Source organism: Antennarius striatus, chromosome 18, assembly GCF_040054535.1.
Source record: "Antennarius striatus isolate MH-2024 chromosome 18, ASM4005453v1, whole genome shotgun sequence".
NCBI classification, from domain to species: Eukaryota; Metazoa; Chordata; class Actinopteri; order Lophiiformes; family Antennariidae; genus Antennarius; species Antennarius striatus.
In genome coordinates this window covers 3614838-3641869 of record NC_090793.1, presented here as the reverse complement: position 1 = coordinate 3641869, position 27032 = coordinate 3614838, and the positions used below count along the sequence as shown (strand labels likewise).

General features: G+C 41.4%; 2 protein-coding genes across 3 annotated transcripts; both read right to left on the bottom strand.

Moving 5' to 3' along the window:
* Positions 1-286: 286 nt before the first annotated feature.
* Positions 287-13305, bottom strand: wls (Wnt ligand secretion mediator). The gene is made up of 12 exons (XM_068340354.1): positions 13049-13305; positions 9800-10072; positions 7094-7218; positions 6819-6980; positions 6541-6677; positions 4746-4914; positions 4146-4243; positions 3937-4000; positions 3325-3468; positions 3129-3212; positions 2851-3019; positions 287-1230 (listed from the first exon to the last, which is right to left on the bottom strand). The coding sequence occupies exons 1-12, from the start codon at positions 13152-13154 to the stop codon at positions 1121-1123; spliced, it is 1641 nt and encodes a 546-aa protein (XP_068196455.1). The 5' UTR covers positions 13155-13305; the 3' UTR covers positions 287-1120.
* Positions 13306-14722: 1417 nt separating this feature from the next.
* scinlb (scinderin like b) lies at positions 14723-25876 on the bottom strand. 2 transcript variants are annotated; one of them, XM_068340421.1, is made up of 17 exons: positions 25730-25876; positions 23876-24067; positions 22912-23066; positions 21273-21434; positions 21006-21155; positions 20526-20615; positions 19899-20031; positions 19714-19802; positions 19405-19620; positions 19199-19332; positions 18780-18870; positions 17206-17376; positions 16948-17122; positions 16679-16794; positions 16483-16560; positions 16279-16339; positions 14723-15482 (listed from the first exon to the last, which is right to left on the bottom strand). In XM_068340421.1, exons 2-17 carry the CDS (start codon positions 24054-24056, stop codon positions 15322-15324), a joined length of 2163 nt encoding a protein of 720 aa, XP_068196522.1. In that variant the 5' UTR covers positions 24057-24067; positions 25730-25876; the 3' UTR covers positions 14723-15321. The 2 variants fall into 2 exon arrangements, with proteins under 2 accessions (XP_068196522.1, XP_068196521.1); XM_068340420.1 differs by having other exon boundaries at positions 23876-24063; positions 25730-25861.
* Positions 25877-27032: the final 1156 nt, after the last annotated feature.

The following is a 27032-nucleotide window of genomic DNA, read 5'->3' as shown; positions in this document are numbered from 1 at the left end:
TTGAAGGGTTTTTATAAAACACCCTTTATATATTGTCTGTGTAGGTTCTCATTCATCCAGGTCATGGTTATTCAAAGTAGTTTAAATTCATCCACTGGACTTAAAAGTTTCTTGAAGATGTTTCACCTTTCATTTAAATACCTGTAGTCCCAATTCTATGGCGTGTATAATCAGGATCAAGTACAAGACACACTGAATTCCTTGAAGATATACTCCCATGATTTAGTTTCTTTCACTTGCTGTAAAAAATATACATAAGGCCAAATAATTAACAATTAAAAACACATGAGGGTACCAATTAACATTTTTATTTAAATTAGAATAAAAAGCAAACTAAGAGCCATGTATAATAGGCTACAGTGAACTTCAAAAACAGTAATAGAGCAAGATGCATATATTCAATATAAAGTTGAAAATGAGCACTTATAAAAAATAGATCTCTACATTGTAACATGTGAACATACAGTATGTAGTATGCATTTCCCGATGTGGTTATGTGGAGTCCCCCTGTGATAATATTAAAATGTCTCCAGAACGAAGGCAGAACACAACATGATCTAGTTTCTAAGGAAGAACGTGTCTGACAGACTCCAAGGACTTGAATACAAAACAGATAATCAGGCAAACAAAATAAAAACTGTGGGAGTGAGAATATAAAAAAAATCTGCTGCCCTTCCTTGTCAAAAAACTCCGGTTTATACAACCCATGTACTTTCATCACATTGTTCTTTATCACAGGAGTGTGACGGCTGTCAAATAGAAGTTCTGACCTTTTTTTTTTTAAACTTAAATGTCTTTTTGGTGTCAAAAGCATTGTGCAACATTTACAAAAACAAAAAAACTGTTTACTAAAGTATGAAATGTAAGTAAAAAGTCCAGCATGAAATGAAAAGGACCGATAGTGTTGATAATATTCAGTCTTAAGGGATACTTTGGGCTGGAACTAGAGTCACACTGAAGACGACCGCAACTGTTGGACTGATGGGTGCGTGGAAGAAGTGTTGATGCTGCTTCAGGGTCAAAGGTCACGGGGGGGGGGGGCTGCTATTTGACTACATTTAAGGAAAGGGATGGTGGGAGCAGTAGAGACGAGTCCTCAAGTCGTTCAGTGTGAAGGAGTTTATTCCTGGGCCTCTTTTCCAGCCAGCTTGTAGATCTCAGAGGGGCCGTCGCCGTGGGTGACGGTCGTCGTCAGCTGGATGTCCTCTCCACTGTTTCCTCCGACGTCTCCTGCACATTAATAACAAGTTGACTTCAAGGAATATTCAACTGTTAACCCTATGAGTGTTCCCTTCTGCATTCTGCTCACCAATGACATCAGACCCATCTTGTGTTGTTCTCAAACTTTACGCTGCGGGATTATTAACTGTCTCTGGACAGAAATGAGACTCTGGACACTCAGACATGTTTCCTCTTAAATACACTCTATTCTCTTAGTTCTTCTACATCATCTACCCCACTACTTTGATTTGATGTTCCTCTTGCCGCAACGTAGATAAAAAATACTGGATTTTTACATTTCAAACACACTTGAATACTTTAATCTTGTTCTAAACAGAAGTGAAACTAATATCTTAAATCAAGCCTTTGGACTGGAACTTGGAACGGCGCCTCTCTCTCTCTCTCGTGAGATCGGCTGATGTACTTCGGGGAAAGCATCCAAAAACTTCAACCCCTCTTTTTCTGCGACTGCGTCAGTGACGTCAGGAGATGGATGGTTTTCATTACTTCCCTGCTCTACAACCCCTCCCCCCCTCCATCCTCTCTTCACTGATCCCCTTCCTTTATGTCTGGAAGGAAGCCTGGTGTCCATTAGAATCAGACACTCAGGCCAAAGACACCTCTCTTTCCCCTGGGAAACTGGATCCTTCTGAATAACTTCCTCTCTAAAAAAACAAACTTGGCGTGAACGGAGGCTTTTTTTTCCTTCTCATCAGAATGAAGCACACGCTGCTGGGACACCGACCCAATCTGATCAACAGTGTCATATCAATTAAATATGTCATATTACGATGGTTCATGCAGGAACTGCGACAAGACAATATACTTCAGTTAAACTACTGATGTTGTATCAATGATGGGGGTTTCAGGGGGGCTATCAGTAAATTTATAACCGATTCAGAGTGAAATGATTAAGAATAGCAAAATGTGTAGCTTTAAAATAAGTCAACATATTTAAAGAAAACTTTATTTACTATTTTGGAAATACATTTGTTTTTTTCAGTGCTTTGCTTGTTCTGATAATAGTTTATATTCTTATTTACACTTCTAGAACTTCTAGTTTGACAACTTCTTCTTTGCAGCAAGTTTTGCCAACTTTTGTACTGACTTCTTTTTTTTTTTTACGTAATTCCTTCTGGTGTGTGAACTTGTGATGTGACATGCTTCAAGCATTCTCATTGGTCGAATTTGTTTCATATTCACACAAATGGCAATCCGTGAAGAGAGGAGCTAAAGTTATTTGATTTTCCCGTTCACAGAAAATATAATGCAAAATTGAGTTGAGGAGATAAAGTTCAATAAAAATAAAAATAAAGGACCCCAAAAAAATTTGAACAGTTTTAGACAATTTAAATAACAGCATCATTGAGCTCGTTGTATTTTTACATTTACTTGGTGTCAACCAACACCTTTCAATAAAAAAGAACATATCTGATCTGGTCTGGAATAACAAGACTTAAAAACAGTAAGAAAAGTATAATAAATTAGATTGTCTGGGGTTAATACTGGTAATACTGTAAATTATTTTGCTTGCTATTTTTTCAAGAAATACCTGCTAAGCTAACAATTTAAGTTCATACAAACTTATAAACACTTACGGCCGACTTGTCAGTAGAAATGTTTACTTACCGGTGATGCACTGACCACTTGACTGCTCATCCCCGTAGCGTTTGTGAGACGGCGCGTAGAGGAACATGATGGCAAAGACGTAGAGGTTCCACATCCCGTAGATGCCGGTGAAGAAGGCGCTGTTCACCTCCACTGTGTAGTCTCCCCAGTGCCAGTGGCCCTCATTCACCTGTGGCAAGACAAAGACATGTCAATGACAATTAAAAAATAAATAAATAACATTTTTGGTTATTTATTTTAAAAAAACAGTCTTCAGGAGTGTTCTTTGTGGGACTCACCTGACTGATGATGAAGAAAATGACAGTCATGGCTGCACAGGTCAACGTGACCAGCATGAGGAACTTGAACCTGAAAATCAGCCCCTAACACGGGGTTAAACACGGGGTTAGACACGGGGTTACACGCATGCAGCTTAAAAGAAAACATATTCCATGAGTAAAAAGTATATTTTAATTAAAAGACAAACATGCCCACCTCATAGTGCAAGCGTCTGGCCTTGGACATGGCAGGCAGGGACATCCTCTTGCCGCTGATGTTGCGGAAGACTTGGAAAACCATGAAGCAGAGGAAGAGGAAATACAGACAGGCGCAGATCCCTGCCACAATTATGAAAGCCATCTGAGGCAAGACTCAAGGAAAAGTACAGAACGGAACTCAAGAGAACAAGAGGAGAAAATCCTGCCAAAAAGCTGCGTGTCTTGAAGTTATTCATCAAGAGCTGTGCTGATGAATCATATTTTTCTCAATCTAGCAGGCAAGCAGATCACCCTGAGACCCCGCAATGCTTTAGCATATGGTATCAATGAATTATTTCTCATCTCATTACACAAGAGATCAGTTCCCAGTTTATGCTAAAGCCAAGGATGTGTCACACGTACCAGAAGCAATGCATTAAGTTATAATGTAATTAAAAGATCTGCATTTTAGCATCAGGAAAGACAAAAATCTGTTCGATAACAGCAGAGCAACGAGCATCAACGAGTTTACTGACGGCTGAATTTGTAAAACCTGATTTGACTGCAGTCTCAGAAGGCCATTATTTATTTATTTATTTTCTGATATTTTCATATATTTTTTAAAGGATACAGCAAGCTCTGTTCCTACATCTGAAGCCCAGATGCTGTAGAAAGGGTTAGTCAGCTGGACCCCCCTGGGGAAAGACATATTATTAAGTTTCTATGGACATGTATTCAGAACACTGACCTCTACATCGTCTTCCTATATCCAATTAAAATATTCAACATTATACGGACTGCAGACAGACATTAGGAAAGGCATCTCTTTTCTGGTCTCACCTCTCACACATGTCAAAGATGAAAAGGCAGAAGGAGCCAAACACGATGGGTCCGACTTGCTTCCAGTAGACGGAGAAACGGTTCCTCTCCGTCTGGTCCTGAAACAAAAGGGACACAACCAGTTAAAAGATAGAACATACTGCTAGTCATTTCATAAAGAACTCTCAGTAAATGAAGTCAAGCTGTGTTAAATATTTTTTCCTGTTCCCTTATGAAGCATCTCCATTATCGGTTCACATTTTTATCCACATATTTACAGAATATTCCGAGTCGACTTAAAAAAAGCTGCGTCATGTAAAAAAGGGTATAAGTTCACTCTTTTTATATCCACTGACTAAAGATCTAATTTTATAAAGCACTGAAATATTAAAAACCCAGAAGACATAAATAATTAAAGAGGTATTTGGCGTGTGGCTGCATGACAGCACTGAGATGTAAAGTATCTGCAGATATATTCACTCTGATCTTAATTTGATCTTGATCATAAAGATCTGATTCTGATGCTGTTTGTATAATTCAGCAGGTAGTTAAGTGATGAAACACATAATGTAATTGAATTCAATATCTGTTTGCTCAGTTTAAAGTCAGGCTGTCCGGTACCATGAGGTGCTCCCCGCAGAAGATGATCCAGAAGGAGAGCAGCATGGAGTAGAAGATGCCCTGCCTGATGTCTCCAAAAAGCAGCATCCAGGTCCAGTTGAAGCCGATGGAAAACCATTCCACCGGGATGTTGATGAAAGTCATGGAGATACCCAGAGCCAGGATCACCCTGAGGGGGCAAGAAACAGAGTTCAAAACAACAAAAACCTGACATGACTGTTACCAAGGCAGCAGGATTAGAAGTCAACTAAAAACTGGATTTTAATCAAGCTATTCTAGTTTGTAGCATGAAATAGATAATAATCAGCACTATCACCCGCATACAGAAAACAAAAACACTTCAATTTTTAAAAAGAGACAACGTTTGAACTGGAAATCAGCATCAATCATAAACTATCTCAATACAGTATTTTCCCACACTATAAGGTGCACCTTAAATGCATGGCTTATGTTAAAACTTTTTTCATATATAAGGCGAACTGTTGGTTTTTGAGAAAATTAAAGGCCTCTAGGTGCGACTTATAGTGCGGAAAATACTGTAAATACATCTGGGTCCCTAAACCACCATCTCTACACATTTAATGCATTAAAAATCAAACTAACCTAAACTTATAGGGGGAATTGACACATTCACTGCCAAAAAATGTATTCAGTTTAATCACAAATAAGCCTGATCAGAAGTTGCTGTACGATTCAGACTGGACATTTAAATAAAAATAAATGTGGATGAATAAAAAGAACAATCAGCCCACAGGAGGACTGAAAAGAGATCAACATGCAACAGCCTGCAGCTCCTTCCTGCAGGCCACCAGCAGATGACAGGCTGCTTATAAACACAACATTAAGAGGAATAAAAAGAGTGAGGGTAGAAAGGAGAGAAAACATGCATAAGCAAATGTGTTCCTCCTCCGCGACTGAAAAAGTAATGCAACACAGCTCCAAAGTGATTTCATTCCAGACTGCTACTCAGCAATGCTCTGCAGAGCGAACAGAGTGAAGCCACATTTAACTGGTATGCAGGGAATGTGCCCCGAACACCAACACAGGCAGACGGGCTGAGGCAGGCGTCCATCTGTGGGACAAAGGGCACGATAACCTGTGATAGACGCCCCAGACAGACCTTTTAATGTGGGACTTTCTGATGATGGGGAAAAACAGGTGCGAATAAAAACATTCATTGCATCTGAGATCCACTTTAATGAGCCAGGTGCATGGGAAGTCGCTGAAAAAAAGTAATTTCTCCGTCTATGTTTAGACGGTCACCGTTCTGACACCACTATGGACTAGAGCCTCGAGTTCAGTTTTTACAGCATGAAAAAGAAAAAAAATCATCCGCCTTCCACAAATAGGGTACATGTCACACTTCCTTAGACTCTGAAGGCCATTTGGGGAATAAGAGCCATGAGCCGGAAAATATAGAGAGCAGTAGCGACGTTATAACTGTGTGTGTGTGTGTGTGTGTGTGTGTCTGTGTATGTGTGTGTGCACACAGCATGTCTGCCCTGAGTGCTAGCTCACAGACTTTGTTACGCATTTCACGCTTTGCTTTGTCTCCCGGAGCGCAGAGCGCTTCCTCTCACTGATCCCTGTGTGTCTCACCCCCCCCAAAAAAGCACAGCTGGGGGTGTAGCTTCAGCTTACTGCCGCATGACATTCAAAAAGGATCTGCTGCGAACACAACAGCCTGCGTCTGCCACTCTAACGTTAAGGGGGAGTGTTGTTTATGGATCATCTCCGGGTGTATTTTTATCTCTAGATTTCTACATAAAACATCATTCAAAGAGACGTAGCTTACTTCTCCAGCAGCACAGGAGGTCTGCTCATGAGCGTGATCCTTCTCCAGTACCAGATCATGATGATGAGGATGCTGGGTGTGAGGAAGGTCTTCATGGCAAACCACACTTGTGTGAACCCTCCGTTCTGATGGATTCCCTACGGAAAGAAACACCTGTGACGTTATCAGTTTGTCTTGTGCAGGCCGATGCTAACTCCTCACGATATTAGCATTAAAAGTGAAGTTAGTCAAAGATGAATAGATGAATATTAAGCGACATGATAAAACGCTTCACTCACAACAAGCCGAATGTCCCGGATTTCTCCGATCCCCACGTTGATCTTCTTGCGTTCGTTGACAGGCAGGCGGATGTTGAGAAGGTAATATTTATGGGCCACGCTGCCCAACTCCATGAAAGGCATGGGGTCACAGTCGTAGTAACGCCCCTCATTGTCAATGGTCTGAAGTTAAAACAAACAGCAGAACATCTGTTTTAAACACCCTTTCATTTAAATACCCATCATGCTCAGTCATCACTGGTAAAACGTGGAGTTACTGAAGGTCATCCACACACCTTGGCAGCGGTGAAGTTGCAGTTGAGCTTCCTCTGTTCCAAAGAGTGAGCCATCTCTGTCCACTCAGAGAATGTGTCATCCCTGTAGGCCAGGCCCACGTCGATGGTGACCGACGCCCCCTCCTCTGGGGAGAGAAAAGACAAACCTTTGGAGGCACGTCTACAAATCAATGCATACGTGGCCCAAAATCAAGTTGCAGCCAAAATGGAGACAGATAGGCTAAATAAAGCAATTTCCACACTATAAGGCGCACTTTCAATGAATGGCCTATATATACATATATATATATATATATATATATATATATATATATATATATATATATAAATTTAAATATTATTTTTTTATAAGATTATAAGGCGCAGTCAGATTTTGAGAAAATTAAAGGCTTTTAGGTGTGCCTTACAGTGCGGAAAATACTGTACATATTTTACTGTTAATCCATATTTCAATTCAATGTCTGTTACAACCCCTCGCCTAAAAAATTTAGTTTTCCAGTGAGCGGACAAAATGAAGTCCTGATGACAGACGGCAGCGAACTTTTATTATTAGACCAGCAACACTACGAACTGAAGACAGCTAATTTATGCTTCACTCAACAGGAGAGGGATTACACACTCAAACATGAAGGAAATCCCAACTACACATCAAAGCTGTCGAGAATCTGTGCTTCATGGATGAGACTGAGGTCGACTCAACTGGGATTCGAGTGGAACGGTGAGATTCAGTCGGATCATTTATCAACACATTCAGAGCCTCGGTCTTCTCTCCAAAGTGGACCTAATCTGCGTTGCTTCCTTCTTCCTCCTTGATATTAACTCAAACAAGGCCTTGAGCCCCCCCCCCTTTTACCCCACCCTCGTGAATCCAACAAAAACATCCAAAGCTAAGCTATTAAAACTGTATCCTTAGCTCACATTACACAGCCAAGTGTTCTCTCCTCCAACCTCCCAGAGTGCCTCTTGTGTCATTATGAAACAAGCTGGAATGAAGAGAAAGAAACCCAGTGGCCTGTGTGAAAGAAAAAAAACAGAAGAGGTGTGTGTGTGGGGGGGGGGGCGAATGAGAGCTGGCAGGGAGTGTCTCTGCGATGCCCCAGACTCGCTCAGAGTCGCCTCACTTCATGCAAACATTCCACGACAGTCCAGCGGCCATCACTACGGAAACTAAACCTCCTCGACAGCGGTGTTGTTGCTGGAAACAGACCAATGAGTGCTTGGTGCTGGGGTGGAGTAGGGGTGGGGTGGGGGGGACAAAGATAAGGTAGTCAATGGCCTTGTGTTCGTTTGTCAGAGCCTCAAACAAGAATCCAGACCTACAGCACAGATTGAGACAGAAGACGGGATGAGATTCTGCTCCATAAATTCGAGGATTGGGGTTCATTAGATTTTTATAAGATAATAATAAATAATAATAATAATAAAACCTTTATTGTCCCACAGTGGGGAAATTTGGGGAAATTAATCTAGTTGCTGCTCACGGAAGGAAATGTAAATCTTGGTTTGTCTTGTTTTAGACTATCGAGAAGGACTCAAATCGGTTTAATTTTTCATTTGCTATATATGAATACCTTTGTGGTCATTGGCGTCTTGTTGCATTTGTTGTTTGGGGGGGGGGGTTTGCATTAAAGTTGTAAAATTTCCAGGCACTATACTTGTTCTCACATTACCTCCTATAGCTTCGATGAAAATCTGTCAAAGTCTCAATCATGTGACAGACAGAGCACTCTGTTCCAGGCATATAATATGACATCACAAACTGTCATATGATTCTTTACATTTCTGTTCATTTTAAATTGGCCATAATAACAATTACTCACATGACTGACAGAACAAAGGGGTTAGAGTCTAAATTTGAGCTTCCACTGTAAATTTAGTCCATTTTAGGACAATGTAGACAATCTACCATCAAACTGAAATCTGTCTGATTTGCCCCAACTGTATCCAGCTGATGTCATCCTTGTCGACACGGATTTGTTTGTCCTTGAAATTTACTCAAAATTAGCAGCAGTTGTATTTGCTGGTCATTTGTGATGTCACACTAAAAACATCTTTTTAAAAGAGTCACTACTCTCTAAACATTGGTTTTTTCTAGTGGGAAAACAAATCAATCCAAACAACCTTGGTTGAAGATTTGATTGCTCAAAAGCCAAAAGACGAGAAAAGTTCAGATTACTTCTCTTCGTCGTCAACAGTCAACTAAATCCATTCTACTAAAAACGTTTGTCCGTTTCTCAAAATTTGATGATGGATAAATGAGCACTAAACATCGTCCTACCACCACATTGTAAAGGGATGACCAAGTAAAAAAGAAAAAGTAATATAGGTGAAAGTGGAATGTCTGCAATTGATTCATGAAGTTGTGGAAGTGAATACTTCAGGTGAGCTTAATGATTCTCTGCTTCTGCAAATATTTACCTTTAGATTGTGAGGAAATAATATCGCAACAATATTTACAGAAATAAAGAAAAAAACCTCAGACACTAAAAATGTAACATGACCCATGAACTTGCGAGAGGTCAATTACACAAACTTACTTATTCAACATACATTAAAGCCCTTTGGATTGTCTTCAGAGACCCTCCCATGTAAGACAACATGGCCTTTTCCAAAAACGCATCATATTTCTTCCTGTGTCCTGAAGGAGAAACATGAGCCGTTTTTCTCCACAACCTGATTCAAACCCATAAAGCATTTGCTTCTCACCTATCTGGTTGTAAAGCTTGAACGCAATGTCAAACTGCAGGATGACCAGCATGAACTGGAACCAGGGGCTCATCTCCATTTCTCGCAGAGGAATGTGGACGGCAAACACGATGTTGTTGGCCTCGATTTTCTTGGCCTTGTCCTCGTCGAAGGACTCGATCTTGTCACAATGGTTCAGTCCCCACGGAGCGAACCATTTTGATTCCTGTCGGTGCTTGACGGCATCCACGCACTTTACAGCTATGTAGTGGACGGGTGTGGTGGGGCTGGGAGCTGGGAAGACAAAAGAAAAAGAGCGAATTCAGAAAAAAAATAAAATAAAATCCCACTTATATTCAACACTAATTTGAGAGTTAGGTATTAAACGCTGCATGGAGAGAGTTAAAACTTCAGAAACCACAATAAATACTTTGGATTCAAAGCTGAATTCTGTGAAAAAAAAACTTGGGCGATTACTTTTGACTCTGTTTATGAAAAGCCTCGAGGCTCTCTCTCCTGCTCCCTTTTCCTCTGAAATAATTGACGTTGAAAATTCCCAAAAGCACTCAAGAACCAATTGCAATATTTATGCAAAGAGATTCATGAGCTGTTGTTTGTAGTTTGTGCTCACAGGATGTCAGCGGTGCTTGGGAAAAGATTGTTCATTATCTCACAGGGAAGTTCGTTATCATGCGGGGAGTAAAACTTCGTTCTTCTGCTGTGAAAGCTGAAGATCCATCTTTATTTAACTTCATACGAGGCTCGACGGTTGAATCGTAGCCTTGAGGTAAAGCTCTAAACTCACAAGTTGTTATAAACAGCTGGTGTTAAAAACCTGTTTAGCTGCTATTATCATGTGGGAAGTGGATGTCAGGAAATTGGACTATCACGCTTGGTAAATATCTGTGGGAATAGCTATTTCCTTTATTCCCAACTGAATTAGTTCAACTCACAATGTGATGATGCCAAAAACGAGATCCAGGTCATGAGTGATGTTAGGATATTTAGCCTGGAGTGTGGCACTCAAACTTCCACCTGGATGCCAACGTGAGGCTTTCAACTCAGGTTTTCTTTCAGTATTCCATTAAGAGTAGTTATCTAGTGACTGATGCTCCAAAGGCAGTAAAACGTCTTAAACAATCTGACTCATAAGGTTGTCTAATCTGATAGTGGTTTTGTGTTGCCTTTATTGTCAGGACAGGAGAAACATCATCTGATGCACATGTTTCAAAGTACCAGATCAAATCAGTAATGCAGTGGAGGCACTGATTTCTTTCTAACTGTGGCGATAAAGCCATTGATCACTGTGTGATGATAGCCAACCATCGCTGCAGGTGACATTAGTTGATAGTGGAAATAATTTTTCATTGCAGCTCTAAATTAATCCGTACTGAGCATTTGAAAGAAGCTGTGTATTCATAGAAGTAGATTAGATTAGAAAATTAGACAAATGTGAAACCACATGATTCATGTTATAGTCTTGCATTGAGTTATGCAACCAGAGGACATTCAAGTTAACAAGTTCTGCAAAAACGAATAAACCTAAGACTTTAGTAGTCAAATCATTTGACCCCATCGACAAGCAAATCATCCGTTTTGACATGTTTGCAGCCCAACAATCCAAGAAATCTACTGAATTACAGTAGAAAGACCTGAAAATAAATCGTCCAGATGCATCTCTTTATTTCCAGGCAGAAAAGACGAGAAGAAATACTCAAGTCCTGAATGCGCCAAGCAATTTGTGACACATCCAGGAAGACTCCACAAGACCTAATTACAGATTACTGTCATTGTTGCTGGAGGGAAGCACTGACTCATTGGGAATGAACGCCCTGAGTCTCCGGATTCAGTTCAGGAGAGGGATTAGAAGACATCCAAGAGAACTCAAAGCTGCTAAATCCTGTCAAGAACATCAACTGAATCCTGAAGACTGAAATATTCAGGTCGGATAATTCAGCATTTTGGCTGCAGCAGCAAAACTTCAAAAAGAAGTTACCCTTTATCTGAAGATCGCATCTTTTGACAAATAGCTGAAGGACACACCAGAAACCGCTCAAAAAAAAATCATAAAAACACAACCAAAGACTGTCTTCAAGGAACCTTGGACGGATTGGGTTTACAGCGGTGTAAAAATAAAATAATCCCACCGCACCAGAGAAGACACAATGAACTGAACTAAACCAGTTATCTGGAACCACTTGGAGTTCAATTATCCCGGTGACCCTGGGAGTCCATCAGCACACCGGCTCCTCCAGTCTCCATCGCACTGTGTCCAGAATAATGGACGTCCCCTCAGCCGGCTGACCCCATGCCGTGTTCCCGGGTCTGTGGGGAAACAAGTGAAGAAAAACCCCTTTCTACTCAATTACCCCCGCCGCCCTCGGCCACCAAGCAAACACAAAGGAATCTGGCTTCATTAAAACCATCTCAGCCAAGAAACGAACCAAACAAGCTAATTTATCACCAGCCGTGTGGGGAGCGAGACGGACGGAGAGGAAACAGAGAAAAAAGACTGGTGTCCCCCTGATTCAGCAGGAGAAAGACGTGCATCTTTCAAACGCAGCCCAGATTCCATCAACTCGTAGCGAAGACGGGTTCCGAATCTGAGTGGGAGGGAAGATTTGAAGAAACTTGACAACAACTCTGATGCTGTCCTCCAGGCAAACGGCAACTCTGACAGATGTGTTGTCTCGTCTGTCTCGATGGAAATGAAAGGGGGAGAAAAGGAACAGACATTTATGCTCTGGGGATTTGGGAAGGATTCATAGAGGAGGAGGAGGAGGAAGAGGGAAAGGAAGGTGGAGATAGAGCCTGAGGGCCTCTCATAGCAGACACACATATAGGGGAGGTGGGGGTGAAGAAGAGGAGGATCAAAGTGAGATTACACAAAAGGTGGAATGCATTTCAGAGCATGTTGAGAGAGAGAAAAAAAATATCACATGAAGACACCAAATGTGGAATCATGCGTGATTTTTAGGGCGAAGAAAACGATTTTATCGCGAAGACACCTTTTAGATACGAAGCAGTGATTTTTAGCTTAAAGGTGCGCTTTAGTTCATTGTTAGCGCCCGACGAAGGCGACCGTAAATGGGTCAAATACAGCTAAAAGTTACCCCTTAACATCTTTTTCTTTCTCGTGGAAACACAAGTCAACAAAAACGGGTGGTTTTTAAAGTTGAAACTTTACGCATTCACCTTTTCGAGACGCTAGCTTGTGAAACAAACGTTAGCTAACAACATCTGAAGGTATGAAGAAAGGAGGAAACTTACCAATTAAACCTCCGACCATGAAGGCGAACGCCTGGAACAGCAGCAGAATAACTCCCACTATCACCAACTTTTTGGTGCTCATGTTTTCTATAATAGCCCCCGCCATCGCTCAGGAAAAGGTTAGCGTGGGGAGAAAAAAAAAAAAAAAAAGAAAGAATCACACCGAGGCAGAAACAAACCAAAATGTGGTGCAAAGACGCCGCATCAACAGCCAGTAGGAAGGGAAGCTGTGCCAGTGAGCCCCCTCCGCTCCGCCGCTCCTGCCTTTCAACTTGGAAGAAGGAGGAGGAAAAAAAAGAAGAGGAGTCACGTGACCGAAGGGGGGGCGGAGAGGGGGAGTCTGGAGCGCCTCTGTATTAAAATACAGAGGCACCGGTGTCACTGTATGTTTGCCCCTGTCGTGTATAGATGTGATGTTTAGGGATGTTTTGGGTTTAAAATAGGATTGTTTCCCTCTCCCCCGACAAGTATGCAAAAAACAAGTATTCTCAAGCATTCCGGATGAACTTTTTTTTTTTTTAAATTGTGTTTTTTATTTGTTTATGTTTTTTTTATTTCTCTCCGGCCGCTCTTATAATAATAATTTTCAGAACATTCCAGGAAATTCATAACAAAAAAATTCCATATCAATTGCCGTTCTACTCATTACATTCTATTTTTTCATATAATAAAATAATTTTTAAAAAATGAATTTGCAAGTGAATAGAGAAACAGTACAGTTTTTAACGTTGATTGGATTGATCTACAGTAGTGTAGATGAAAACCAGCTTCTGCTGAGACGAAATTAGAAGTGTTAAAGATAGTAGGACTAATTTATGGTGTATATACAGTACTATAATCAGAGCATATATATATATATATATATATATATATATATATATATATATATATATATATATATATATACGGTGTTTATGTATATATATGTGTGTGTGTGTGTGTGTGTGTGTGTGTGTGTGTGTGTGTGTGTGTGTGTGTGTGTGTGTGTGTGTGTGTGTGTGTGTGTGTGAGTGTGTGTGTGCTGTGTGTGCGCGTGCATGTATGTGTGCTATGTGTATATACACACACATATACATATACAGTACTGTATACACACAGGACCCACACACATATATACTGTTTATTTATATGTAAATATACATGTAAATATATATTCTTTATTTTGTGTACTGTGTGTGTGTGTGTGTGTGTGTGTGTGTGTGTGTGTGTGTGTTTCCCCAAAAAAATGAGACCCTTTTTTTATGTTGTATGTGTAAGTGATTTTATTACATCAAGGTGTTTAATTTTAAATCTTAATTATTAATTAGTCTCAATTCCTGCTACATTTTTTTCTCGTGCACATTTTATATTTAGATTGTATGTCTCAGTGTCCTCATTTATGATGTATCACAGGATACACACTTTCCAAAAGTTAATTCTGCCTGCTGTTTGGTCTCTCTGTGTCTGTAAGAGCTGCACCTTCTGCTGCTTGGACAGATGCTCTGAGCTGCATCAACGTCCCCTTTCCCTCCCCAAGAGAGAAACTCAGTGAGAGCTGACTGATAAAACCGTCTGACACCCTGGTAGACTTGATTTAAATTATGAATGTTGTTTTTGCAGCGTTGCAGTACATCCAGTATTCGTCTGGATTCCTTCTCCCATTCACCTTAGAAAGTCTTTAAATACCAAACACAGTCAGGAAATACTGAGAGCTTTATTTAAAAACCATCCATTTTAGCATTTCAGGGTCATGTAATAAAGAGTCCAAACAGTTGACATGCACATTGTACACATTTTAAAATGTATAAGCACTGAATATGATTTTTAAAAAATGCAGAAAGAAACTTCTAACAAACCTAAACACATGATCAAACGCAACACGTGTAGGCACAATATAATAAAGGGATTTCCTGTGTCTGTCTGGCGTCATGGTTGATGATGTCACAAAGAAAAAGGATTCCTGATCAGTGAATGGATAAAAACACAAATAAACAAATGATCAGCTGTTTACAATGTCGTCCTTTCCTAACTCCCTGACAACATTATGGGTTTAAGCAAAGACGAGACAACAGATCAATAAGACATTTATATCAATTTCAGAAAATGTTGCTTCGAAAAGCCATTTGAAGTACTGTTTACAAAGCCCTCCAGTGTGATGGAGGCATAGAAGCAGCCATTAATATCAGTGTTAACACTGGTAGAAGCGCTGACGGATTGGAGTAAAGATATATGGCAGAATGTTAGCGCCGTGCAGGAATGGAGTCAGATGATGCAGAGAGCCTGAGGTGACGCGTTCAGAGACGATTACGGAATCTCTCAAACGGGTCCATGTCCCACATCTTAGGATCCCAAGCCTGGAACCAGCCGGTGAACATTCCGGGCTCTGATCCCTGTTTGATGGTGCTGATGGGCAGCCCTTTGCGACCGGACGGGTCTGAGTCAACATAGTCCTTAGCTGCATGACACAGGGAGCAGAATTAAATATGAGATTAAATATTCTAAATCTGCCGACAGCAGACTTTTACGGTGATGTTGGTTAACATCATGCTATTTTTCAAACTCACACATCAACGTAAATCATTTATACATCCAGCAGGAGAGAAAAGCAAACGGCTTGTTTTCAGTTCTGATTTTAGACACTTGGCAAATATGAATCCAGTGTCTGATCTCCTTTTTAATTTGACTCCAGATGAAATTCTGGCGCTTACGCCCCATAGCTGATCTGAACTACTTATCCTGAAAACAGCTGCTTGCAACTAAAATGAGTTGCTGGAAGCGCCAAAATTGACTCATAAAAGTAGAATTGAGGACTTAAAATTGGAACAATGGGCCTGGAGGCTAAAAAACTGGGTGTCGTCACCTGTCAAAAAGTTGGACAACTGTTGATGTTAAAGAAATGACTAAGAAATTATAGTTGAATGTTTGGTAAACGTGAGGTAAACTGATCAATAATTTCTCTAATCATATATGCAATCATAACATTTTATCTAAAGCAGGCCATATAAGCCCAATATACATGAGGATGTGGAGCTTTATCCATGATTAGTAAACAGGTAACAAGATAAAACATTTTTGAATTAAGACACCAGAATATTATGCTGGAGTGAATTTGTTAGCGACTGCTTTATAACTTAAAATGCAGGATGACTTTAAAGGCTGTTACTTTAATGAAACTCAACAGCTATAACTCTATAGGGCTTCTTGGCAGAGAGACAATCTGTGAGAATCATTTGTTTCTTCCAACAACAAACCTATTTTGGGAGCTCCGGTCCGTTCCTCTCCATTAGCATCGTTTCCAACCCAAATAAAGATCTATAAGGGAGAGAAACACACTCAGTCACGACAGGAGTCTTCTGTTAAGTGTGTGCATCTTCCTATATTTAGGTCTGAGTTGTACCCAAAGACGTTTAAGACATTTAAATCTTTTCTGTCAACTCTTATGATGATCAGCTCACCTGATCCCAAGTGTCCAGGAGCATGACATCATCAGTGGCCAGGTCTGACTGAGTAAAGTCTCCTGGTACTTCTTCAACCTGATGGACAGAAGATAACTCCACAATGTACAGGTGTTTTTTCTTAAATCGCCTCATTAATATTACTGTGTTGATCAGGAAAGCAGAGTTTGTTCCATATCTTTAACACATAACTTACAATAAGTCTTCCAGTTTTGTTGGAGCAGCCAAAAAGACGAGGGGGACGAGCCATCTGTTGGAGACTCTTGGAGGTCTGGTATTCTTTCTTGCCACCAAGAGCTTTCCAAAAATCACCTTGGAGGGTGAAGAAAATAAATTACTAGTGTAATAAGAATCTATAACTCCCTCAAATTATCCCCTCGGCTACAGAAATAAAGGTTTATCTTCATGGTGATGAGGGAATAAGTAATATCTTTTTGTATCACATCAAATCAGATTTCCACCTACTTGGCTCATTGCCCTCTGACACCTGGGAGGCTTTAGCACCCAGGTAGCTCTCCACGTGCTTGGCTGCCATCATTTCTTCCTCACTGGCACCCTTGCCCCGCCAGACGTACAGGGCACCAGGGGTTTTCAGCACAAATACATCGTTGGTGTTCAGATTAGAAGCACTGGCATCTACCTGAGGAAACATACACAGAGGTGGAATTGAGGAATGTCTGCAGTGGAAGCAACACAAATCCATGTACTGATGGGATGCCTCACCTCCACAGCCCGGGAACCACGGGAGGAGCTCTGCCGGATGTGGAAGAGGCGAGTGCTGCTGGCCTGAGACTGTCCACCTTTCCTTGAGGTTCCTCCGCTGTGGATGATCATGGGTTTGCCCTGGAACAAGCTCATCAGATGTGGAGGCTCCTGGCCCTGAGTCACTCTCACCTGTGGATGAAGTCATTCACAAACATTGTAATGAAAGCTGCTGTCATTATTTTAATTTAGCCTATGAGTTTGGAGGATATTTAAATTTTTATGCTCATTATGTATCTAATAAAAATATATAAAGATTTAGGACCATGTTAATAATATTTTTAAAAAATAATCGTAATAATAAATCGTGTGTGTGTGTGTGTGTGTGTGTGTGTGTGTGTGTGTGTGTGTGTGTGTGTGTGTGTGTGTGTGTGTGTGTGTGTGTGTGTGGAGGAGCAGCAAGCTGAACGATAAACTGTATAAATTAACATTGCGACAGTACCGCTCCCTGTTGGTAGTTTGAGGATTTTACAATTGTGTCGCCCTCTAGTGGTCGCTTGAGGTTTTACAGCATTATCGCCCCCTACTGGTGGTTTAATGTTTTGCAGACTTATTGCCCCCCTACTGGTGATTTATTGTTTTGCACCTTTATCGTCCCCTATTGGTGATTTGAGGTTTTACAACATTTTCGCCCTCTGCTGGTAGTTTGAGGTTCTTTTTATGTCAAATAAATGAAACCATGTTTTCAGTAATTGCTCAGTTTTAATAACTTCATAGACAAATGTGATCGTTTTTAATAGTGATCAATAAGCAGAGTTCAAATATCTCGCAAGGCAGCAGCTAGACGCAGCTAAAAGAAACAAGTACATTATCCAGGTTTAATCGGTCCACATGTTTTCAGATTGATTTACAGTACATATTTCAATTATAACTCTTAAGACCCTTCACTGTCTGGTTACTAGACATACTGTATATACATATATTAAAACCAAAAAATGTTCTAAGAACTCCAGTTTGATAAATCAGTGCCTACTTTGAAATTACATTTATAGATTTATTTACACTCAAAGGCTTGTCTGGTAACTTTTGATTTATGCATTTAATGCATTTCATTAAATTTTATTTTTAAATTGGGTTACACTGTATTTTAATTTTGATGCAACACATCAGTCTTGCATTGCTCTTTTATTGTTTATACATTTTATCCTTGACTTTTACTTACCACTTTAATCATCTATATTTAAATAAGTTTTGTTCCCCTTTTCTTCGTGTTATACTCATATATTATGATAAATTTTACTTTTGAGTTAACGTTTATTGCAAAGCGATTTTTCATTTTGATTGAGACAAGTGCTATACAAATACACTTTATTATTATTATTATTATTATTATTATTATTATTATTTTACAATCATTACACAGAGAAAATTTTACAAAAAGGTTAAAATAGTTATCTCCAAATTTCCTGCTCACACAGTGGTGTCTGATCATTTAAGAAAACATTACGTAATGATTACATGTTTGTGAAAAACAAAACAAAACAGAGTTTGTTTTCATATGTGATGTAAGAATGAGAAGCGTGCCAGCCTCAAACCTGAACAGGAGATCCTCCCATTGAGTCATCGAGCCTCACTGTGAGGAACGCCGACGCCGCCAGCTCGTCCTGTGAGCACTTCAGTCCCTGCCTGACAACAACACACACAGTCTGTGGGTTACGTTCAATTTTTTTGCATCGACCTGAAAACTGCAATCAAACAGGAAGCGAGTCTCGGCCCATTCTTTCTTGCAGAGACGTCTTAATTCAGTCACACTGGAGGGTGTTCAAGCATGAAATACCTGTTTCATCAACATTTAAATATGATTCCATCTAATTTTGAGTAGGACACACCTTAATTTCTTTTCCTTTTACACTTTTCAGGAGGACGACATGCTGGTGTGTTTCAGATCTTTATCCTGAGGCATAATACTGTGTTTACACATGATGTATTGTGAAAGATCTTTCTGTTTACCCACCAGGTGTATATGATGTGTTGTTCACGCCCTCCCAGTCTGTAGCTGTAGAGGATCAGGTAACAGTCGCCGCCATAAAAGTGACCGTAGAGGGCTGGGTCGACAGGCACCGTGTCTCCGTTTTCGACACGCCAGACCTAAAATCCACACAGTAATCACTTTTTCTGGTCCTGTCAATCCAGACTTCTTCACTTTTCGAGAAGTCCCACCTGTACTTTGCCCTTGCCGTCATCCACCATGCCGTGCTGAGCTGCCATGACCTTGTTGGTGTGCAGGGTGGAGGCATCGAAGGGCACCTGTGCCACTTTGGCGATGCGACCCATGACGTAGGCCTTACTGGGACCAGTGGTGTCGTCTTTGTCCCTCCAGTCGCTGAAGAACTGCTTGAACAGAGTCGTCTCCGCTCCCGCAGGAAGTACCTGAATCTGTAAGGAGCGAGGGATGAAGACACTGGTGAAGACACAACTTATATAGCGTGGAATAGCGTGGAAACAAGAGCGGACTCGTGTCAAACTCACCATTGTCTTATCGGAGTAGCCCTTGTCTTTGATGAACTTCTGACCCGCTGACATGGCTGCTTTACGCTCTGACATGTTGGCCTTGGGACCTGGTTGGAGTCAGGAAGGCAGGGATGAGAAGGTTAATCACAAAAACACGGTTCTATTGGAAAACAGGCAGATATGATATGTTATGATTGAGCGACCTTTCCAAACGAAGATGTTCCTGTCCACGCCGTTATCCAGGATGTAACACTCCTCCGGGGACAGCATGGCCTGTTTGAAGGGACTCATCTGAGCCACGCAGGAAACCTTCATCGAACCGGACGCATCGGAGATCTGTGGAGCAAAGGGATCACGTATATCACCAGAACTCAGAATAAATCAAATTCAAATTCAAATTTCGTATTCAAAAAACTTTATTAGTCCCCAAGAGACAATTGAAGGCACATAAAGCAGGATCAGTGCACAAAAAAGAAGAAGCTGAGTGCAAAGAGCGAAAAGCAAAAACTAAACTTAATAAACAGAAAGCCAACATTAACACTAAAATATACAATAAACAGAAATGTACAATACAAAAAAGGTATGCGCAATGGTGTAATAAATAAGATATCAAGACCCTTCATATTGTGGCAGCGTTGTGTGTGTGAGTACGAAGGGTGTAATAAAGGGTGTAATAGTGCAAACATAAAATGTAAACATAAACAATAAACACAAATAGTAATTAAATAATAACAGAAATACACTGTTTGTTAAATAATAATTCAAAACCTAGTGAGTTAGTTTAGAGTCACTTATTGAGTGTAGACATAAATGTCGGTGTTATTTCTCACCATGTAGAGCGCCCCCTTCTTCCTGTTGGTGCTGTCCACCGTTTCATCATCTTGACAACTGGGAGCAATGGTTGTTTTGGGCCCCAGGGCCTGAACACGCAGACGAAGGAACAGATTAAGCCCCTCATCCTCCTCTCCAGGGGGAAACGTGTCAACAAAACTTGGCACACGAACAGCGAGTAACAAAGGACGGCATTATGCCCACTCTTTCCCACGCTCATGAACGCACCGGCTGTAAAATCTATCAGTAACGCTTTAAGTTTCCGCTCAGGAGAGGGGAGAAGAATTCAAGGAGGAGAAAACACTGAATAATGTTCCGTATTTAAATTCTCACATCTGACAATACAACATTAATAACAATGTTGTCTTGTTTAGTATCTATCTGCTTGGACAGATCATTTTCCACGAATCCTGAAATCCTGTCTGTATTTGTGGGGTTTTTTAGTTTCCTAAAGCATTTTTTAGACATTTGCGTGTCACCTCTAGCATTTCTGCCGTCTCTTCTCCCTCCTCGACCCTGTGCAGTTTTGCTCGGCAGTTCCTCTCGTCGTCTCTGATGCCGATGGCGACTTCTGAGGCCTTCAGCGTCTCAAAGCGGTTGCACTCGCTGCCGCACCACTGATAGATGTTCTGCAGGAGTCAGGAAAGAATGTTAAAGTTAGAAAAAACAAGATTTGTTTGTTTGATTCTCATTCAAACACACATACACACACACACACACACACAAACGCACACACACACACACACCTTGCCCAGATCAATAATGAAGCAGTCCCCCTTGTTGAAGCTGGACCAGGCCATATCCACCTCCGTCGCTCTGATGGCCCTCCGACCCTTGATATGCAGCAAGCGCTTCACATTCATGTCATTGGTCACCACTTGCTTGAATCCTGAGGCCACGCCCCCTTTCTAGAATAAAAAAAATTAGATTTTTTTTTCTTTCTGGAAACCTCCTGAAGCCTCAGCTTCGTTTAAATATGTTCATGGAAAGTAAAGGTAGAAATATTCCACCATGTGCAGTTTTTTATTTATGTAAGACACAGAGTTTATCACAGGGTTAATATTGAAGTACACAAAAAAAAAAAAAAAAGGCCGCAGGCTGTCAAATCATGTTAATACAAAGGAGATTAGATTAAAAAAAATGAAGATATGATTCCTGTTCCTGAAGAGGACGAATCATGTCTGCTCTACATAACATTCCTCTACCTGGGAGGCAGGATTTTCTTGGAAGGCTCCGTCCTTATTGAAGCCATTAAACACTGAAGGTATTTACAACACATGCAAATGAAAAAAAAAAAAACTGCAGATAAGCAGCAAATGCACTTCCCTATTTCAAGAAGAAAAAAAAACCCTGAAACACTGCCGTTGCTTCGATGAAATAATCGCCGATGATTTGTCATCACTTCATGGGAACAAAGTCCCAGATTGGATTCCACTGAACTCTTAACGTTCACCACAAAAAATCTGGGAGTCTTGTTCGCATATGGAGGAATGGAGGAATGGCTGAGGAGCCCTCCGAGTGGAAACCACATTGGTGCCACTCATTGTGTTGATCTCCAGGGAGAGGCAGTAAAAAATGTTCCATGGTAACAATGCAGGCTCTGTTTATTCTAATGGAAGGATTTTTATCCGAGTTACCCAAAAATATGAGGAGATAATAGGTTGAATTCTGTCTTCCACTGTGTGTGAGGGAGAGGAAGAAGAGGAGGAGCTTATGCTTAACTCAGTAAACAGAAAACGACTTTAACTCCAGTCCGGGGGGGTGGGGGGTGGCGGCTTGGCAATGAGAAACAGATGGCTGGTAAAAGCTTCATTCGACACGGTGTTTGCCTCGCAGCCGGTCGGTCGTCCGGTTGGTTGTTCTGTCGGTTGTTCTGTCGGTTGGTGGGACACACCCACGCTGCATTTCTTCTGAACTTCAGACTTCACAGCAAAGTTCACGGGATGCTGACAATCATTAAACGCTGCAGCTAAATTTAGGTCCGACCGAGCTCGGAGCCATGAGAAACGACCTCTGACCCCTTTTACCGATGGCTTCAGAGGCTTTAAACTCTTTTTTTTTTTTTTTTTTTTTTAGATCATGCTTCATCGCCTGAGGAGGAGAAAAAACTGGATTGTGCTTCATCCGAGCGAGCAGCTCATTCGTGCATTCACAAACGACGGCGCCAATTTGTTTAACTCGCACCTGCTTTATTTAGCATTGTCAACGCCGTTAGCGTGTTTGCATGACAACAGCTCCTTGTCGCGGAGACGTCGCTCGTTTCACTTGCGATATTTGCACAGCGATTTTGCACAGAGAAAATTAGTTCTTATTATATTATTATTATTATAAAGAAGCATTGGTATCAGGACCCCCATCTTGCTGCATGATGTCTGCGACGCTCACCTGGTATTTGACTCCTGATTTGAAGTAACTCAGGAAGGTGTTTGATTCGTTGTTCTGCACGTCCCTGAACTGCACCGGCGCGCCGCCCAGGAAGTCGTCCAGCTGCATAGCGAAGATGGCCGCCGCGCCGCTCTCATCCTGGGAACACTCTTTTCCTGGAGAAAAGCAACAAAAAAAAAAACAAGACTTGAGGCTTTTTTTGTGTTGTTGTTGTTGTTGTTTTTTAACATGGTGTCATCAATAATGATTGGAGAGAACATGAAGCTTTATTTTTTTATGCCTAAACACAACAAATAGCAGAAGTGAAGTCTCCGTGGTGACCGGTCTGAGTCAGGACCGGAGGCTTTGAATCATCACATCTGCAGCAGAAGCGTTTTGTCTTGTTATGACCGTCAGAGGAAAATGGCACAAGTGGATATATTCCATAATTTTTTAATGACTAACATAAACCCCAGACAGACAGGATAGGTCCTCGTCTTGTTTCTACCTCAACCACCTCCATCAAGACAAACAGATCCGCCCTGTTACCTCCTTCTTGTGGCCTACAGGGGTGTTCCAGATGTTAGTCATGGAGCAGTTTTGTTTTGGGTGTCTTATGAAAGTGGAATTTCACCGTGTCATAATTCAGTTGTGTTTAAGTGTGTCGTTACTCAGGCGTGAACTGAAGCTGAAGGCGGAATGGAGGCAGAACAAAACAGGAACCTGTACGGCAGAGACGAATTCGACAAGGTGGTGTGACAGAGGAAGACGTCTCAGCGGTGAGATCAGAGCGTATCTTTAGCCTCTGCCAAACCACAGCTGTTGTGTAACGACAGCAACGCAGTGGAATTCTAACGAATCAGATTTTAGCATATTTTTTTTAGTCTTGACAGATGTAACACAACGCAGACATTTATTCCTGCACATGAGGAATAAAACCAATGTTTAGTTTAAAAAGAGATATACAATGAATGCAGAGCATTACCCAGCCACATGTGGATGTTGTAGGACGGGGCTGCGGTAGTGAAGAGCAGGAGGTAGGCATCCCCGGTGTAGAAGTTGCCGTGCAGGGCTTTAGGAACCGGCTTCAGGTCCAGGTTCTCGATGCGCCACACCTGTAGCCCCGGCTGCTTTCCTGCACCCACAAACTCCTTATGGGAAACCATGATGGCTCTGTCTGAAAGGAAGACATGCAAGACAAGGAGGAAAAGAAAGATGGAAGGATGGAATAAAAAAATGGAGATGCAGGAGGAGGGAGACGGGGGCGATTTGAATGCTTTTGCTTTGTAAATCCAAACCAGACCTAAAGACAGAATATAACAATTTAATGCACAGAGGAACATGTTTGCATTTGTTTCATTGGACTAAACCAGACAAACTAGTTCTTAGACAAGCATTAGTTGTTGGGGTGACGTAACAACATGTACTGTAAAGTTGGGAGCATTCTAAATCAAGACGGAAAAATTTAGAGATCCTTGACGTTCAGGTTTAACAGACAAAAAAGCTTCTTTCTTTTTTTTTTTTTTTTTTAAATATTTGTATTTCTGTGTAAACAAGACTATGTGGAAACACTGAATCATTATCAGCCGCTATTTAATCTGTAAATTATTCTCCAGCATAAGAGACACCGGCACACCCAGTGTCTTATCATATATTTTATGATTTTATAGCTGATAAATTCTACAAATGTGCTTAATGCGACAGAACGACATAGGGCTGTAATAAACTGCTCTAGTGGCACATTTAAACTCTCTAATCTCACCAATCCTGGCGACCACAGTTAAAGGAAGTGAGGTTTTTTTTTCAAAATAAATTTCAGATTATGATGAGAGTGCGAGAGATTATGTTTGTCCCCGATTACACAAGAGCCAGATTAACACCGTTATGGCAGCAGGATTATTGCTGTCCTGACGTTTATTTGTGATGACTAAAGATCAAGGAAAACATTCCCTTTCCTCACTCACTCCTTATGTCCGAGTGGATCCTTCATCCACAGTAACAACCAGCTCGTTGCGCATGACGCATGACGCATGACGCACGGACGCGCATGAAAAGCTGACATGCTGATGCTTGATCCAGACGCAGAGTCATCATCAAACCTGGACATTAATGGTGGAGTGGTTGAGTAAATGCATGTTGGTCGAAGCAGAACAAAGCACTGCGGGTTTCCTACTGAAGCTCATGTTTCAGCAGGAAGAGAGAAAACAAGCGGAAACAGGCTGATCAGAAAATGATCCAATCTCCAGCCCTGGACGAGGATGTTAATAATGGTGTTGTGACTAAATGTCCTGTGGGGGATCGATGTCTGCTGGGAAGAGCATCTCTAATGCGCGTCTGCCTCCTCCTCCTCCTCCTCCTCCTCCAGCTGCGCTTGTCTTCTGCTGACTGGTCACACTGGAAACCAGTGGGTTGTTTGTCTGGTTCATTTAATTAGGAGAACGCGTCCGTGGAAAAAAAGAAACCCATTTGCGCCGCATATGTCTTGATATGTGCACTTTTCAGGTATTATATAACACTCAAACAACTACATAAAGTAATAAATGGAAACAAAGGTTGGACTTCTTCTCCTGGATCAAAGTGATTTTGTACTGGTTCCGGTTTGGAAGGTTTTTAGTTCCTTATTTCAAAGAGAAACGAGCGGAAACTTTCCACATCTGGAGATTGAAACGCGTCGTGCACTAATCTGGCGACATGACAGGAAAACATCAATCAAATCAAAGCGATCGGCAGGTCAGTTAGAGACAGGAGCTGCGCAAAACACATGAGCAAACACGACATAAAGGTTTATAAAGGTTCATAAAGGCTGCGCGCAAATGTCGGCTGGGAGGAGTGAACTCACAGTTTGCAAGAGGAGAGAGGAGCAGAGCCGAGTCTGGAGGCTGTAGATCCGGGAGTGAGTTTGGTGTGGAGTGCCTTATGTCACACACTGGAGAGGAAGAGGAGGAGGAGGAAGAAGAAGAGGAGGAGGAGGAAGAGGAGGAGGAGGAAGAGGAATGGGGCTTCAGGCTGAGACTTGCGCACCGCCCGACAGAGGAGCGCACCGAAGTCGGGCAGAAGCAGCAAAAATTAAGATGCGATCCTGTTTCAGAACCGCTTTCGTGTGTGTGTGTGTGTGTGTGTGTGTGTGTGTGTGTGTGTGTGTGTGTGTGTGTGTGTGTGTGTGTGTGTGTGTGTGTGTGTGTGTGTGTGTGTGTGTGTGTGTGTTCGCGTTGGTCGGTGTGTTGAAGGCAGGGACAAAGTTCGTGTGGTCATAATTTTGTCGCTGAACAGCGGCAGAATCAACAGTTCGTCTGTTTGCCTTTTAGTTTATTGGAAGAGTGGAAAAAACTTGTCCTGAGGAGAAGATGCTTGGAAAGTAAAGGATAGAATAGAACAGAATAGAATAGAAGTTTTTTATTTATCTTTATTGTATTTATTGTATTTATTTTTCTGTTTTTTGGTGGCTGTCTGTGATTGGTCTTTTTATCTCCAGGGAAGTGATGTGTGTATCCAACAGTTTGCAGGATTTTTACACTTAAGGGGTTAAAAACTTACAGTGTTTGTCAAACAGTGCAGGAATATTCCCATAAGATTAATTTATAAAATGATCTGGGTCCAGATGTGCTGATCTGGTATGAATGGACCCATTCCATTTTGCAGTGGATCCAGATTAAATGTCTGGGTTTGTTTTTTTTTATTATTTAACTTGATGGATTACCATAAATCTAGATGAAACAGTGGGACACGGATTTATCAGTCGTGACATTATCACCGCTGACAGGTGAGGTGGATAACTCTGACTACCTGGCGCCTGTGAGTGGGTGGGATGTGTCAGGCGGCGGGTGAACAGGTGAACAGGGGTCACGGCCGCCCCGTCCTCACTGATGACTGCGTTCGTCTTATCACAGAACAGTTTCCTTACATTATTATACCTGTGGGCGTACATTTTATCAGCAGCAGACAGCAGACGCAACAAATTCCAAGTGCAGAGGATGCAAAATATTGACTTCATCACACATGCACCAACCACATGATTTAAATGCAGCTCCGCCAAGTGTTCTTATTCTGCACGGAACCTGCTGCTCTGCTAATCCCTGTTCAAACTGCATGAAAGGCCTGCACAGGTCACACCCAGTCTCTACCTGCTGTAGTGTTCCGCTCCA

Bases quoted from the DNA above. Each gene is read 5' to 3' on its own strand.
- wls (XM_068340354.1), bottom strand. From the start codon at position 13,154: ATGGCGGGGGCTATTATAGAAAACATGAGCACCAAAAAGTTGGTGATA. The intron at 7,219-9,799 runs GTGAGAAGCAAA...TTCTCTCCCCAG, and splicing joins CAAGCTTTACAACCAGATAG to AGGAGGGGGCGTCGGTCACC. The intron at 4,001-4,145 runs GTGAGACCAGAA...GTCTTTCCCCAG, and splicing joins ATCTTTGACATGTGTGAGAG to GGGGGTCCAGCTGACTAACC.
- scinlb (XM_068340421.1), bottom strand. From the start codon at position 24,056: ATGGTTTCCCATAAGGAGTTTGTGGGTGCAGGAAAGCAGCCGGGGCTA. The intron at 20,616-21,005 runs GTGACACGCAAA...CTGCGTGTTCAG, and splicing joins AGACGGCAGAAATGCTAGAG to GCCCTGGGGCCCAAAACAAC. The intron at 18,871-19,198 runs GTGGGTAAACAG...TGTTGTTGTCAG, and splicing joins CAACACATCATATACACCTG to GCAGGGACTGAAGTGCTCAC.